Source organism: Drosophila simulans, chromosome X (genome assembly GCF_016746395.2).
Source record: "Drosophila simulans strain w501 chromosome X, Prin_Dsim_3.1, whole genome shotgun sequence".
NCBI lineage: Eukaryota > Metazoa > Arthropoda > Insecta > Diptera > Drosophilidae > Drosophila > Drosophila simulans.
Window position 1 is genome coordinate 12,898,091 of NC_052525.2, and position 14,121 is coordinate 12,912,211.

General features: G+C 47.3%; 1 protein-coding gene across 1 annotated transcript; it reads left to right on the forward strand.

The window, feature by feature from the left end:
• The first annotated feature begins 107 nt into the window (after window positions 1-107).
• Window positions 108-7,998, forward strand: LOC6725867 (probable histone-lysine N-methyltransferase CG1716). Its single transcript, XM_039297979.2, has 5 exons — window positions 108-213; window positions 280-4,423; window positions 4,490-7,206; window positions 7,271-7,433; window positions 7,499-7,998. Exons 2-5 carry the CDS (start codon window positions 434-436, stop codon window positions 7,655-7,657), a joined length of 7,029 nt encoding a protein of 2,342 aa, XP_039153913.1. The 5' UTR covers window positions 108-213; window positions 280-433; the 3' UTR covers window positions 7,658-7,998.
• Window positions 7,999-14,121: the final 6,123 nt, after the last annotated feature.

A 14,121-nucleotide genomic window follows, 5' to 3' on the forward strand; every position in this document is an offset into this window, starting at 1 on the left:
CTCTATCGCTATCTCACGCGCAGTGTGACCATGCCAATCATGGCCAATACAATACCACAGATAGCCACACTTAGCGAACGCACCCACCCTGTACGTCGCCTAGGTACTCAACCCAAAACCAATTCCCGCTTGGCAACACTGCGCGCAGTGCATAAACAACAAGAAAGAAGAAGCGGTCAGCGGAGAGAAAAATCGAAGTTGCGCATTGCGTTGGTATTGGTGTCTCGCCGTGTGCATGTGACAGCAAGTGCAGTTAGTTTCTAACTGTAATCGTTTTAGGGATTTGAGATGGCACTCAAAGAGTAGATCTTACTGCGAATCGGACACAAAATTGCATCTCCCGTCGTCGGACTGCGCGATTTAGCATCCGGAGGCTGCGGCTAGCCCGCTGCGCTACACCCGCCGCACCACCCCGCCCTCACTTCGCCCACAAATGGAGGAGTCGGTTCCGCCAAGCAATCCGTCTCCGGTTGCGTCACGTGGCCGCGGACGTGGTCGCCCGCCGAAAGTGACGAACACGCCCCCGCACATCAATCCAGCGATGAAGAGCGCCGATGCAGGGGCATCGCCCACGCCGCCGGAGGATCAGGATTCCGGACAGAGCGAGTGCCGGCGGAGTTCGCGCAAGAAAATCATCAAGTTTGATGTCCGGGATTTGCTGAACAAGAACCGCAAGGCGCACAAAATTCAAATCGAGGCACGCATCGACTCGAATCCTAGTATCGGCCAGTTCCAGTCGGGCACAACTGCAGCATCCACATCCATGTCAACAGCAACAGCATCAGCCGCATCTGCATCCTCAGCCGCGACCGTGAACCGTTTGTTCTCCATGTTCGAGATGAGCCACCAATCGTTGCCGCTACCACCACCGCCGCCACCCGCTCTCGAGATCTTCGCCAAGCCAAGGCCCACACAGAGTCTGATTGTGGCCCAGGTGACCAGTGAACCATCGGCTGCTGGTGGCGGACAACCCGTGCAGACGATGGCCGGCCTGTCGCCGTTGACACCGCGCAAGCGGGGTCGTCCCCGTAAGAGTCAACAAGCGGATGCGGCCATTATTCCAACGGTCATTGTGCCCAGTTGCTCCGATTCCGATACGAACTCCACCAGCACGACCACCTCCAACATGAGCAGTGACAGCGGCGATCTTCCTGGCTTTCCCATACGGAAACCCAAGTCCAAGTTGCGCGTCTCACTCAAACGCTTGAAACTGTGCGGACGGCTGGCGTCCTCCGATTCGGGGAACTCGCCATCGTCTTCTTCGCCAGAGGTTGAGCCACCAGCACTCCAGGATGAGAACGCCATGGATGAGCGGCCAAAGCAGGAGCAGAACCTAACCCGAATAGTCGTTGCCGAGGAAAACTCCGATTCCGACTCACAGATCATATTCATTGAGATCGAAACGGAGAGCCCCAAGGGACAGGAGGAGCAGGAAGAGGAACGGCCAGTCGAAGTGGAACCACAAGATCTGATCGACATCGACATGGAGCTGGCCAAGCAGGAACCCACTCCCGACCCGGAAGAAGATCTAGATGAGATTATGGTGGAGGTTCTCAGTGGGCCACCCAGTCTCTGGTCAGCGGACGATGAAGCCGAGGAGGAGGAGGATGCGACAGTTCAGAGAGCCACTCCACCGGAAAAAGAGCCTGCAGCAGATTCCTGCTCTTCAGCTCCACGGCGCAGCAGACGGTCAGCGCCGTTGAGTGGTAGCAGTCGCCAGGGGAAGACTCTCGAGGAGACCTTCGCCGAGATAGCCGCTGAGAGCAGCAAGCAGATTCTGGAGGCGGAGGAATCACAGGATCAGGAGGAGGAGCACATTCTGATAGATCTCATCGAAGACACGTTAAGTGAGCCAGAGGTTACGTCGTCCGTGTCGCCCACTATCGAACACATGGTGGTGGAAGAAGTCGTAGTCGAAGAGAACCAGTTGGTGGATGAAGCGGATGCAATCCTTGATTCCAAGCAGGAATTTGTCATTAACAAAGTATTTTCAGAGTCTGACAAGATTGCTGCAAGCTTGAACAAAGACATTTGCAAGCCAAAAGTGGAAACTAAAGACACGCCGGGCGAAGTGGTCCCAAGGCCAGAATTGGTCACCGAAGATGTTTATATTACACACGGAATTGCTGCAACTTTAGAAAAATCGTCCCTAGCAACAGAACAAACTACGGAAATCAATGCAAAAACAAAACTATCCCTAGATGTCGTAATAGAGCCGCCACTGAAAGATGAAGACGATCCGAATCCAACGGAGGTAGAACTGCCCGAATCGAAGCCAGCAGTAAACATTCCAAAGTCTGACCGAACTTTATTAGCCGAAGTGGAAACGAAGCCGTCTCCACTTGTGCAGCCAGAATGTGACACCCTAGGAAAAGTAAGTGGAAAGGTACTATTAGAATCGTCACTGTCAACAGAAGAAAAGTCGAACGAAAATATAGACACCACTGCATTGAAGACTGAGGCAGCGAAAGAGGCCGCTTCGGAAGAAGAGACATCGAATAATTCGGAAGAACCAAATTCTTTGCTAGAAGACTTCGAAATCAACCAGGTACAAGAGCAGAATATACTAGCTGATGATGAGATGGTGAAGTGCAACGATCAAAAGGAGCAAAAGAAAACACCGTTGCCAGAGATGAAGGAGCGCAAGAAACCACTCGCCGGAGATGTGTCCAAAAAGGAGAAGGTAATGGAAAAACCGGCCAGGTCCTCGCCAGCAATTGTGGATAAAAAAGTACGTGCAGGTGAAATAGACAAGAAGGTCGTAAAATCCACAAAAGGGACTGTTCCAGAAAAGAAAATGGATACGAAAAAATCTTGTCCAGCCGTTACTCCTGGTAAGCAAAAAGAGAGTGGAAAATCTGCAAAGGAAGCCATTTTGAAGAAGGAGACTGAAAAGGATAAGTTGTCATCCACTCAAACACTGGATAAAAAGGGGAAAGATACTGCCCAATGGCCACCTAAAGCACTACAAGAATCTGCACCGTCAGCGATCTCGAAATCAACATCGAATCAATCCGCACCCAAAGAGGAACAACATGCAGCAAAGAAAAGCCTTTCCGACAATTCGACATCAGCGGTTCTCAAGGCTAAAGAGAAAGCGGTGTCCGGTTTCGTTGAGTGCGATGCCATGTTTAAGGCAATGGATTTGGCCAACGCCCAGTTGCGTCTCGAGGAGAAGAACAAGAAAAAGCAGAAGAAGGTGCCGCCCAAGGTAGAGGCACCGCCAAAGGTAGACCCACCCACCGCCGTGCCTGTTCCTGGGCAGAAAAAGTCGCTGGCTGGTAAGACCAGTTTGCGCAGGAACACCGTCTACGAAGACTCACCAAAACTGGAAAGGAACAGTTCTCCCGGCTCCGATTCCGCTCAAGCAAACACTTCGGCTGGCAAGTTGAAGCCATCGAAGCCCAAAAAGAAGATTAATCCGCGACGCAGCACGATATGTGAGGCAGCTAAGGATCTCAGATCGAGCTCGAGTAGCAGCACACCCACTAGGGAGGTGGCCGCCAGTTCGCCAATTTCCACCTCATCGGATTCCTCTTCGAAGCGAAACGGATCCAAGAGAACCACGTCTGATCTGGCCGGTGGCTCGAAGTTGGACCAAAGACGGTACACCATCTGCGAGGATCGTCAACCCGAGACCGCCATACCAGTACCGCTGACCAAGCGCCGCTTCTCGATGCACCCCAAGGCATCTGCGAATCCGCTGCACGACACCCTTCTTCAATCGGCGGGCAAGAAGCGGGGGCGAAAGGAAGGCAAAGAGCCGCTGAGCCGGCAGAATTCACTGGACTCCAGTTCTAGTGCCTCCCAAGGAGTACCGAAAAAGAAGGCCCAAAAGTCTGCTGAAGTTTTAAATGCGGCGCTCTTGGAAACTGAGTCGTCCGAGTCCACTTCATCGGGAAGCAAAATGAGCCGCTGGGATGTGCAAACCTCGCCGGAACTGGAGGCTGCCAATCCGTTCGGCGATATTGCCAAGTTTATCGAGGACGGCGTGAATCTTCTCAAGCGCGACAAGGTGGATGAAGAACAACGGAAGGAGGGGCAGGATGAAGTGAAGCGAGAAGCCGATCCCGAGGAGGATGAATTCGCGCAACGGGTGGCTAATATGGAGACCCCGGCCACAACGCCTACCCCATCGCCCACGCAATCGAGTCCGGAGGACTCAGCATCCACCACGACTACTCTCAAGGCGTTGGAGACCAGCGGAGGCGTGCGCCGCTCCCATCGGATCAAGCAGAAGCCGCAGGGACAACGCGCTAGCCAGGGCAGAGGTGTGGCCAGCATGGCGCTGGCACCAATCAGCATGGACGAGCAGCTGGCCGAGCTGGCCAACATCGAGGCCATCAACGAGCAGTTTCTGCGCAGCGAGGGCCTGAACACTTTCCAGTTGCTAAAGGAAAACTTCTATCGTTGTGCCAGGCAGGTGAGTATCGGTTGGGTGTGCCATCCACACTAGAACTCCATCCATTCCATAATTTCTGTGCTTCAGGTGAGCCAAGAGAATGCCGAGATGCAATGCGATTGCTTTCTCACTGGCGACGAGGAGGCGCAGGGTCATCTAAGCTGCGGCGCCGGCTGCATAAATCGAATGCTGATGATCGAGTGCGGGCCACTGTGCTCAAATGGCGCGCGGTGCACCAACAAGCGCTTCCAGCAGCACCAGTGCTGGCCATGTCGCGTTTTCCGCACGGAGAAGAAGGGATGCGGCATCACGGCGGAACTTCTAATACCGCCGGGTGAATTTATCATGGAGTATGTGGGAGAGGTGATCGATAGCGAGGAGTTCGAGCGCCGACAGCATCTGTACTCGAAGGATCGCAATCGTCACTACTATTTCATGGCCCTGCGAGGAGAGGCCGTCATCGACGCAACCTCTAAGGGTAACATCTCGCGGTACATCAACCACAGTTGCGATCCCAATGCCGAGACGCAGAAGTGGACGGTCAACGGAGAGTTACGCATTGGATTCTTCAGCGTGAAGCCCATTCAACCCGGCGAGGAGATTACCTTTGATTACCAGTATCTGAGGTATGGCCGAGATGCCCAGCGTTGCTACTGCGAGTCAACCAACTGCAGGGGTTGGATTGGAGGTGAACCGGACTCGGATGAGGGCGAGCAACTGGATGAGGAAAGCGACAGCGATGCTGAGATGGACGAGGAGGAGCTGGAAGCCGAGCCGGAGGAGGGTCAGCCGCGCAAGACAGCCAAGGCAAAGGCGAAGTCGAAGCTCAAGGCTAAGCTACCTCTGGCCACCAGTCGCAAGCGCAAAGAACAGTCCAAGCCCAAGGATCGCGAGTACAAAGCCGGCCGCTGGCTGAAGCCCTCTGCTGCCGGGTCATCATCATCGGCCGAGAAGGCCCCAAAGAAGCCGAAGGTCAACAAATTCCAGGCAATGCTCGAAGATCCCGATGTGGTGGAGGAACTCTCGCTGCTAAGGCGCGGCGGGCTGAAGAACCAGCAGGACACGCTGCGCTTCTCGCGTTGCTTGGTTCGTGCCAAACTGCTCAAGACGCGTCTGGGACTCTTGCGTGTGCTTACTCATGGAGAGCTACCATGTCGCCGGCTTTTCCTGGACTATCACGGCTTGAGGTTGCTACATGCCTGGATAAGCGAGAATGGCAATGATGAACAGCTGAGAGAAGCCCTGCTGGACACCCTCGAATCACTGCCCATCCCGAATCGCACCATGCTAAGTGATAGTCGCGTATACCAGAATGTCCAACTGTGGAGCAACAGTCTGGAGCAGCAGCAAGCTGTGGTGCCGGAACCGAAGCAGGCGGCTCTTCACAAACGGATGGTAGCCCTGCTCCAAAAATGGCAAGCTCTGCCGGAGATCTTCCGCATCCCTAAGCGCGAACGAATCGAGCAGATGAAGGAGCACGAACGTGAGGCGGATCGCCAGCAAAAGCAAGTCCATGCCAGCACCGCTCTGGAGGATCAGCGCGAGCGGGAGAGCAGCAACGATCGCTTCAGGCAGGACCGTTTCCGTCGGGACACTACGGGCAGTCGAATAGGCAAACCCACCCGCATGAGCGGAAACAATACCATATGCACGATAACCACCCAGCAGAAGGGCAGCAACGGAGCCACGGACGGAATGGCCAGGAACGATAATCGCCGCAGATCTGACATTGGACCCTCGTCCGAGCAAAAGCGTACGCTGTCCAAGGAGCTACGGCGCAGTCTGTTTGAGAGGAAGGTGGCTCTGGATGAGGCTGAGAGGCGCGTGTGCACCGAGGACCGGCTTGAGCACGAGCTGCGCTGCGAGTTCTTTGGCGCTGATATCAACACGGATCCCAAGCAGTTGCCCTTCTACCAAAAAACGGACACTAACGAGTGGTTTAACAGCGACGACAGGCCCGTACCGGCACCGCCGCGCACAGGACTGTTGACGAAGGCGCTGCTATCACCCGATATCGATATTGGCCAGGGTGCACCTGACGTCGAGTATAAACTGCCGCCTGGAGTGGATCCCCTGCCGCCCGCTTGGAACTGGCAGGTGACGAGCGACGGTGACATCTACTACTACAATCTGCGACAGCGCATATCGCAATGGGAGCCACCCAGTCCAGAACAGCGCCTTCAGACGCTGCTGGAGGAGAATTCCACGCAGCAGCCGCTGCAAGAGCTTCAAATCGAACCCGACGTCCTGGAAAACGAGCTCATTCAGATCGACACGGACTACGTGGGCTCGCTCAGTACCAAGTCCCTGGCGCAGTATATAGAGGCCAAGGTGCGGGAGCGTCGTGAGCTGCGTCGCGGTAAACTGGTCTCCATCCGACTGATAAGTCCACGACGGGATGAGGATCGTCTGTACAATCAGTTGGAGTCCCGGAAGTACAAGGAGAACAAGGAGAAGATCCGGCGACGCAAGGAGCTCTACCGACGACGCAAGCTCGAGGCCCTACCGGATGCTATTGACGATATTCCTGTTCCTGGCCAAGCACTGCCTATTCAGCCCTACTTGTACTCCTCCGACGAGGAAGAAACTAAAGTCCCAGCGATGGAAGAGCCCGCCGCTAAGGAGGAGCAGCAGGATTCACTGAACATGGCACCGAGCACCAGTCATGCCGCCATGGCGGCTCTGGTCAAGGTAGTGGCCCAGCCGAACGGACTGGGGGCGGCTGGAAAGCGTAAGCTACCGATGCCACCGAATGTTTCGATGAAGAAGCATCGCCAGGAACACAAGAACAAGAAGAGCAAGAGGTGAGTCTGAGTTTGGTTGGTTGCTATACAGTTGGGCTTATTCTAATTACCTGTGTGCTATCAGTTCCCAGAGTCCCCTGACCGCCGCCAGTGCACGCGAGGCCCACGAGAAGTTCCGCTTTGAGATCAGCGGGCATGTGGCCAATTTCCTGCGTCCGTATCGCAAGGAGAGCTGCCTGCTGGGTCGGATCACCACTGATGAGGATTACAAGTTCCTGGTTAATAGGGTGAGTTGTAAACATTCGTTTCTTGCTGCGCATTTCATTTATCCCGACTCGCTTTCCCCAAACAGCTAAGCTATCATATTACCACCAAGGAGATGCGGTACTGCGAGGTCAGCGGGAATCCCCTGTCCTGTACGGAGTCCGTGAAGCACAAGTCCTACGACTTCGTCAACCAGTACATGCGGCAGAAGGGGCTCGTCTACCGGAGGCCGGCGGAAAAGGAATAGCAAATCGAGAAATTGTGTTCTTCTGCGGCAGCAGAAATCGAACCCGAACCAAATCCCACACGGAACTAAAACTTTACTTTAGCTTTAGATACGAATTTAGTTAAGTACATTCGAACCCTAGGATGCGATCTACCCCTCGAAGTGGGTAGCGTTTTAAGTGTGGACAGCCAAACTGTACAGTTAATGAAATAGCGTGAGATGTAAGTGGAAAAAATCCACAATTCTTTTTGTTTCGTAAAATTACTTATAATTTCTAATAAATTCGCATATTCATTATCATTTTCATTGACATTTACACCAGCTGACAAACAATAAATAAAACAACATAAAATGTTGTGAAATTCTCGTTCTATGGTGATTTCGGTAGAAAGGAATATAAAATAATTAACATGGAAAGAAAAGAGATGGAATGTTAGTTATGTAAGTGATTCCAATAAGAAAACTGCTTGCGCGCGAAACTGCTTACTTCACAAAACGTACATCTGAGTACTGTACTAAAATGTTATTCTTGGCTTGGTGCTTTCCAAGTTTTGTACTAAAATTATTAGGGTCGCAGGCTAATCATATTGTGCAGTTAACTACTTGCCTGTTACCAACATGCAGCAAAGGCGCAAGTCCAAACTGCTTGGCCACTTGGCGCGCATTTTGATTATTCATTCAAACATTTATTGTATTCACTTTGTAAAAATATTCATATTTAGGAAATTAAATAATGAAACTATTAACTTTAAATTTATCAAAATGTTATCGAATAAAAGCAACTTTTGTGTTCTACTTGCTCAACTAAACTTCGCATCGTTTCGCAAAATACTTCATTTATTCATAATTTATTGAGTTGGATTTAATGTGAAAAACACAATTGCATACGCATTGTTGTTCGGATTTTTTCTGGCATTTAAGGAGCGCTTTTCGGTTATTAACAATTCGCCATCAGATCGAAAAAATCACTCCATCTCTGTGGGCGGTCGTATCTCCCGGTGGCAATCTCTGTTGGCCAGTGGACGCGATGGGAGGAATGTGGCCAAAAGCCACGGGTAAGTGGGGCATGCAAATCTCGGGGCTTTCGTGTGGGGTGGGCGGAGAGGGGGGGTTGGCGTTTGTGGCGGACGTCGATGTGGCAAATTAACCGCACAAAGCGGTGGCAATATGGTGAGCGGGCGAACACGTGACTTGGAGCATTAAGCAATTTGCCGGACGGATTGTTGGTTCTGTTCATTGAGCGCCTAAGCAATTGAATTAGCCTTTACCCTTTGGACAACAGGGATCCCGATCTCTGACGCTTCTCTACGGCGATTGGAGTACACTGGCAGAAATTCATACTAGCTTAAAACGGAATCGATTGAGTTTGATTCAACGCTTGCATGCGCATGGTTTTTTAATTAATTATATTTTTTATCACGAGTTGAGTAACTTTGTCTGTCAACAAAAATCTATAATATAATTGTTTAAATTGATTAAAAAACAAGACTTCACAGTATATTCCTTAAAATGTTTAAATTGTCCAATAGTAAGTACTCAGAATGGTTTGAGTGCAATGGGCAGCAGGAACAACAAGTCAAATGTAATTGCCAGCAGCCTGACCTCTTGACCCATCAACACCGCCCCCGCTGACTCCCTTGCCACCTTGCCCCCTTGCCTCTTGCCCCTTGCCCCTTTGCCCCCATGCCCCTTTGCCAATTTGGCCCCCTGGACATGCAATAAACACATGCGAGTGCCAACGAGTTTACAGTTTCGATTATGGCCAGCAGACTTTGGGCCAACAGCTTCAGGGACAACTTACCGCCTCTTGAGTTGATTTGAGTGGCCAGGAGAGGAAGAGGGTAGTAGGTGGACTTTTGAGATGCTCAAATATATTTATAAGATACATAAACACATCTGTAATATGAGTAATATGGTAAGCATTTTTCATGTTCCAGCATTTATCGTGTTTAAATCGTGTTCTGAATCCTTAAGTTCAGGTTAATAGAATATTATTGAAAGATTAGAGGTTCAAGTTTCTCAGCTATCCTTTGCTAAATTCAAATCGCTTCAATTTTCAAGCAAAATAAATCATAAATGTTTTCGCAACAGCAAGGGAACTAAATCCATTGATAGCAGAATGCTTGCCCGATTGAAATTCGCATTAATTAAATTACCTCACAAGCAATTGCCCCCGGATATCTGAATGTTAACTATTTGAAAATTAATGCGAAAGTGTTCGGGTGGAGAAGTCGACTTGACTCGAGTTAATGGCGGGGGTGCGATGCATCGTGACCTGTCACTCGTTGACATATTGACTCATCAATTGCAGGCTAACAGCTTTGACAATACTCCAAACGGCAATGACAACTGCCAACCCCAAGACGAGTCCGCGAACCCACCAACTGTCGGCAAGGGGACCAAAAACTCCGCTCACGGGACACTCGGAAAAATCAGTACACTTTTTTTGACTAAAAATTACACGATTATTGGCTGAAAAAACGAAAATAATGATCCAAATATGGAATGTTATACCTCGCTGAGCTAGAAATTAAATTCCCAATCGATTGGCATTAAAATTTGGAAGTATAAATTTTTGACCATTTTTCGCAAATTTTAATGATAATTTATCGAAAATGCAAAAATTTACACAAAAACTAATTTTTGGCAATCCGCTAAAAAGGATAGGACTAGTTAGTATTGGTAATTAGCTGCTCAAAACTGTTTTTATTTTATAAATTGGACCATTTTTAGCAAAGTTATGATGAAAATTCCATTTTAAACATCAAACTTTTGGCATGAAGTAGTTTTATCGAATTTTCGCTTTAAAATAATACGTTTTTTAGCGAAAACTTTAATAATAATTGTCTGAAAATGGAATGTCATATCTCGTTGAGTTCGTATTTAAATTTCCAATCTAACTGTATTCAAAAATGGAAAAACTATTTTTTTCCCATTTTTGGCAAATTTTGATGATGTTACCCCTTACAAAAAATGCAAAAGTTGAGCCAAAAAATATTTTTCCTAAATCCGCCAAAAAGTGATACTGGTCGTTTGAATGATTAACGAGCTGTATAAAAAAGTCAACTTTTTAACTATATGATAATTTTTGGCCAATAAATGCCAAAAACCTCCATTTTACATAGGGATTTTTCCTAAAAGTCATTTTCGGAATTTGTACCCTAAGTTTCCAATCGGATGGTATGCCAAAGAAAGAATTTTATTTATTGCTAATTTTTTTCGAATTTTATTGATGATTTAGCTGGCAGAAAAATATCCAATTTTTGAACAATTTTTAGCCAAGTTATGATGAAAACTCTCTAAATGGATGAAAGCTGTTAGCCGATTTTTTCGAGTGTGTGCCAATGGGTGACTGAGCATCTGGAGTCGGGGCGACCATTATTCCAATGGCCACTGTAGTGGAAGAAGCGAAATTTTAATGTTAATGAACATCATTTTTCTCTGTTTACTTGCGCTTGTGTTAAGTGTCGCAAATAAATTCATTAAAGTGACATTTTTCAATTTTAATGAACAGCACTCGCCGAAAAAAAAACGCGCGGGAAATGGACATCCAAGAAATGAATACAAATAACGCCGGGCATTATGTTGTCAAATTGAGAAATGAATTACGGCCTATTTATGAAAATCATCAGCGCAGGATTATCGTAATCGCCGCTTGGCATCGGTGCAGAAAGTTTTGGCACTCATTCATTCGTGCAATTTGCAAATTTCACCTTATCGGCCAATAAATACCCGGCTGTTTGACACTTTCAGTCGAGATGCTATCGACGCTTTTAGCCATTACAAAGTGAATTTATCCGTTGCGACTCTGTGAGCGATTGTAATTGTTAAGCGTATCGCTGTGCTGTGCCATCGATGAACTTTTAATTGCTCGCCTCTTGCGCACAATTAATTTTTGCCCGCTCCTGGTCATTTCTACTCGCATCAATTCATTGGTCATTTCAAAAAATTTATGGAAAAAGTGTTGTCAAAGAAGCGCACACACAGGTGGGATTTTCAACATAGTTTTGCAATAATATTAAACATAGGAGCTGCTTAGTGATATCAATTTATATTTGCTAATGGTGACTTTAAAATAATTTCAATCTGCAGGACACTGAATATTGTTACCTTCAACATTCGTCTGCATAGTAGTATCATACTATTTAAGTTTCCATCTTTTTATTTTTATTTTTTTGCAAAAAGTGAAAGGAATATGAGTGCAGCTGAAGGAAGAGCCCACATTTCATGTGCTACATGTGTGTGTGTGTGCTTATGACAAACATTAACATATCACTTTACAGCACAGATAAGGTGGCACACACACACACTATTGCATACTTCTCTGGCAGATCCTGCTCCTTGTGGTTCTTCAGCTCCTTTCCTTTGGTGCCTTCAGTGCCTCCGCCAGCTGATGGGCTTACCCAATTATGAAACATTAAAAATACGCGCATATAAATCGCTTCATTTTTATGCGCAATTACGCGGGGGAGACAGTAACCTTGGCTTCCCATTTTCATTTTCATTTTCAGTCCCATGCCCATTCCCATCTGCCACTCGCACCCTTCCCTGGCCATCCGCACATTTTGCGCCCTCCAGCGCCCAGCTCCTCGCAGCTTTCTCCTCACTCAAGACGACTCCTGATTCTGATGCTCCCCAATCCGCTGCTCCTGGCAGCTGCTTCAGATTCAGCTCCTCCTTTGGCTGCTGATTATGGCTGAATGACACTATCGAAAATGACAGAAGTACAAGGGACAAGCTTACCTTCATTAATGAGTTTCATTTGAAATGGCACCTATACTACAAAAATAATATTATTTAAGGTGATTTAATAGTTTTTTAAACCAAATATTACTTGAGGTACAAACAATACAAGGAATTCAAGTTATAGGTTCCTTTATAGTAAAAATATATAGATATAAAAATATTAAAAAAAATATATTCAATAAGTAATATGGTAAACAATGAATAACAATAAATGCGGCCAGTGTCTGGTAGTCAACCTTGGAGCTCCCAGTGCCTCATTCTTCCTTGCTTTGTGCTGTTCGCGCTACTCAATTAAGTTAATTCCCGTTTGCATAAGCTGGTAAGGGTTGGGGGTAGGGGGTGGTGTTTTTCCCACCACCCATCACCCCTCCCCCCACTCTGATGCGCATTTTCCGGGCTCGCAGTCATGTATTTTTTATTTATTTTGATTTAAAGCGATTTTCGGCACGTCTGCAGCCTCAACCACTCAACCGTGTGCACTTCTGGGTGGCCTCGAAAAGTGTCAGGCCTAGACGACAGCCAACACCAAGGGCTAAAATAAAACTTAAATACAAAAGCGTTAAAAATTCAGCTGGCAAAAAAATTCAAAATAAAAAAAAAAACGCAAAAAAATAGAAGAGAATGTGAAGAACTCAAGTTGAGTACGGTCGTGGCTGTGGTAACCAAACTTTCACCGGAAGTGGGCCAATAAAAAGTATACACAGAGATACACAGATCTACAGCCACCGAATGCCCCCAGTCGCCAGTTCACTTTGCCTAATGCGATTATGCGGGTCTGGAATGTAGGTCCTTTGTCCTTGCTTAGAGAGGAGATGTGGACATGGTCCTCAAATTATTATAATCAAAATAAGCTGACTGCTGATCTCGGAAATCTTTGCGTCTTTGTGTCTAAAAATAAATGGATAGTCATTGGTTTTGTAAACAAATGATGGTGTCAAATATTCGTAAATAACTATTAATAATAAATAAAAATATTCGAAATAATATTCAAGAATAGCAAGTGCATATGCAAACTCAACTTCACATATAATTTGAATTTAACTGCCACTTATAAGTTACAAAATTCCTCATAATTTTAATAACCATCTCTAATCGCGAAAAAGTAACTTTCCGTAAAGGACTGACCCTCCCTTTTTTTTTTTGAGCCGTAATGTGATTTGCACGCTGGCAAACCAAGAAAAAAGGGAAATATTTTCACTAAAATGAAAAGAAGTCACCGACCGGCCGGCCAGAGATAAAATGAGGAAAGTCCACGTCGAGTTCGGAGCTGATTATCTTGCCGCGCTGACAGCGGACTTACTGGCCAGTGGCAAGTGGAATGTGGCAAGTGGCAAGTGGGAGCAGTTTATGGCCAGCAACTCGGTGGAGCTGGGGGGACAAGACGTTAATATTATTATACGCTTTGTAAACAAATTATGAATTATGCTGGATAAATAGAAAAACTTAATAATAACTTGATTGCGGCATTTGGCGGCCTGTCTACATCCCGAGGCTCCCTTCTCCCTTCCAATCACCAGGCCAACTTATCGCCGGATCCGCTTTCTTTGCGTCTTGCGGCAATGGCTGATGGCGATATTAAATACACCGAGCGAAAAACTTATTACTTTTTGGAAGAAAATTAAGTTTTAAGGTCTATTGTTATGTGTGTCTCAAAACAGACGTATAAACTGAAAACACTCTACTTATTATTAAATTAAAGTGTACTTAAATACAGTATCAATCTTTATACATTTTTAAGT

What these genes read in the sequence shown, in the direction of transcription:
- LOC6725867 (XM_039297979.2), top strand. Translation starts at nt 434, where the DNA reads ATGGAGGAGTCGGTTCCGCCAAGCAATCCGTCTCCGGTTGCGTCACGT. An exon ending in TCTATCGTTGTGCCAGGCAG is followed by an intron (nt 4,424 to 4,489) that starts GTGAGTATCGGT and finishes TCTGTGCTTCAG; the next exon opens with GTGAGCCAAGAGAATGCCGA. An exon ending in AAGAACAAGAAGAGCAAGAG is followed by an intron (nt 7,207 to 7,270) that starts GTGAGTCTGAGT and finishes GTGTGCTATCAG; the next exon opens with TTCCCAGAGTCCCCTGACCG.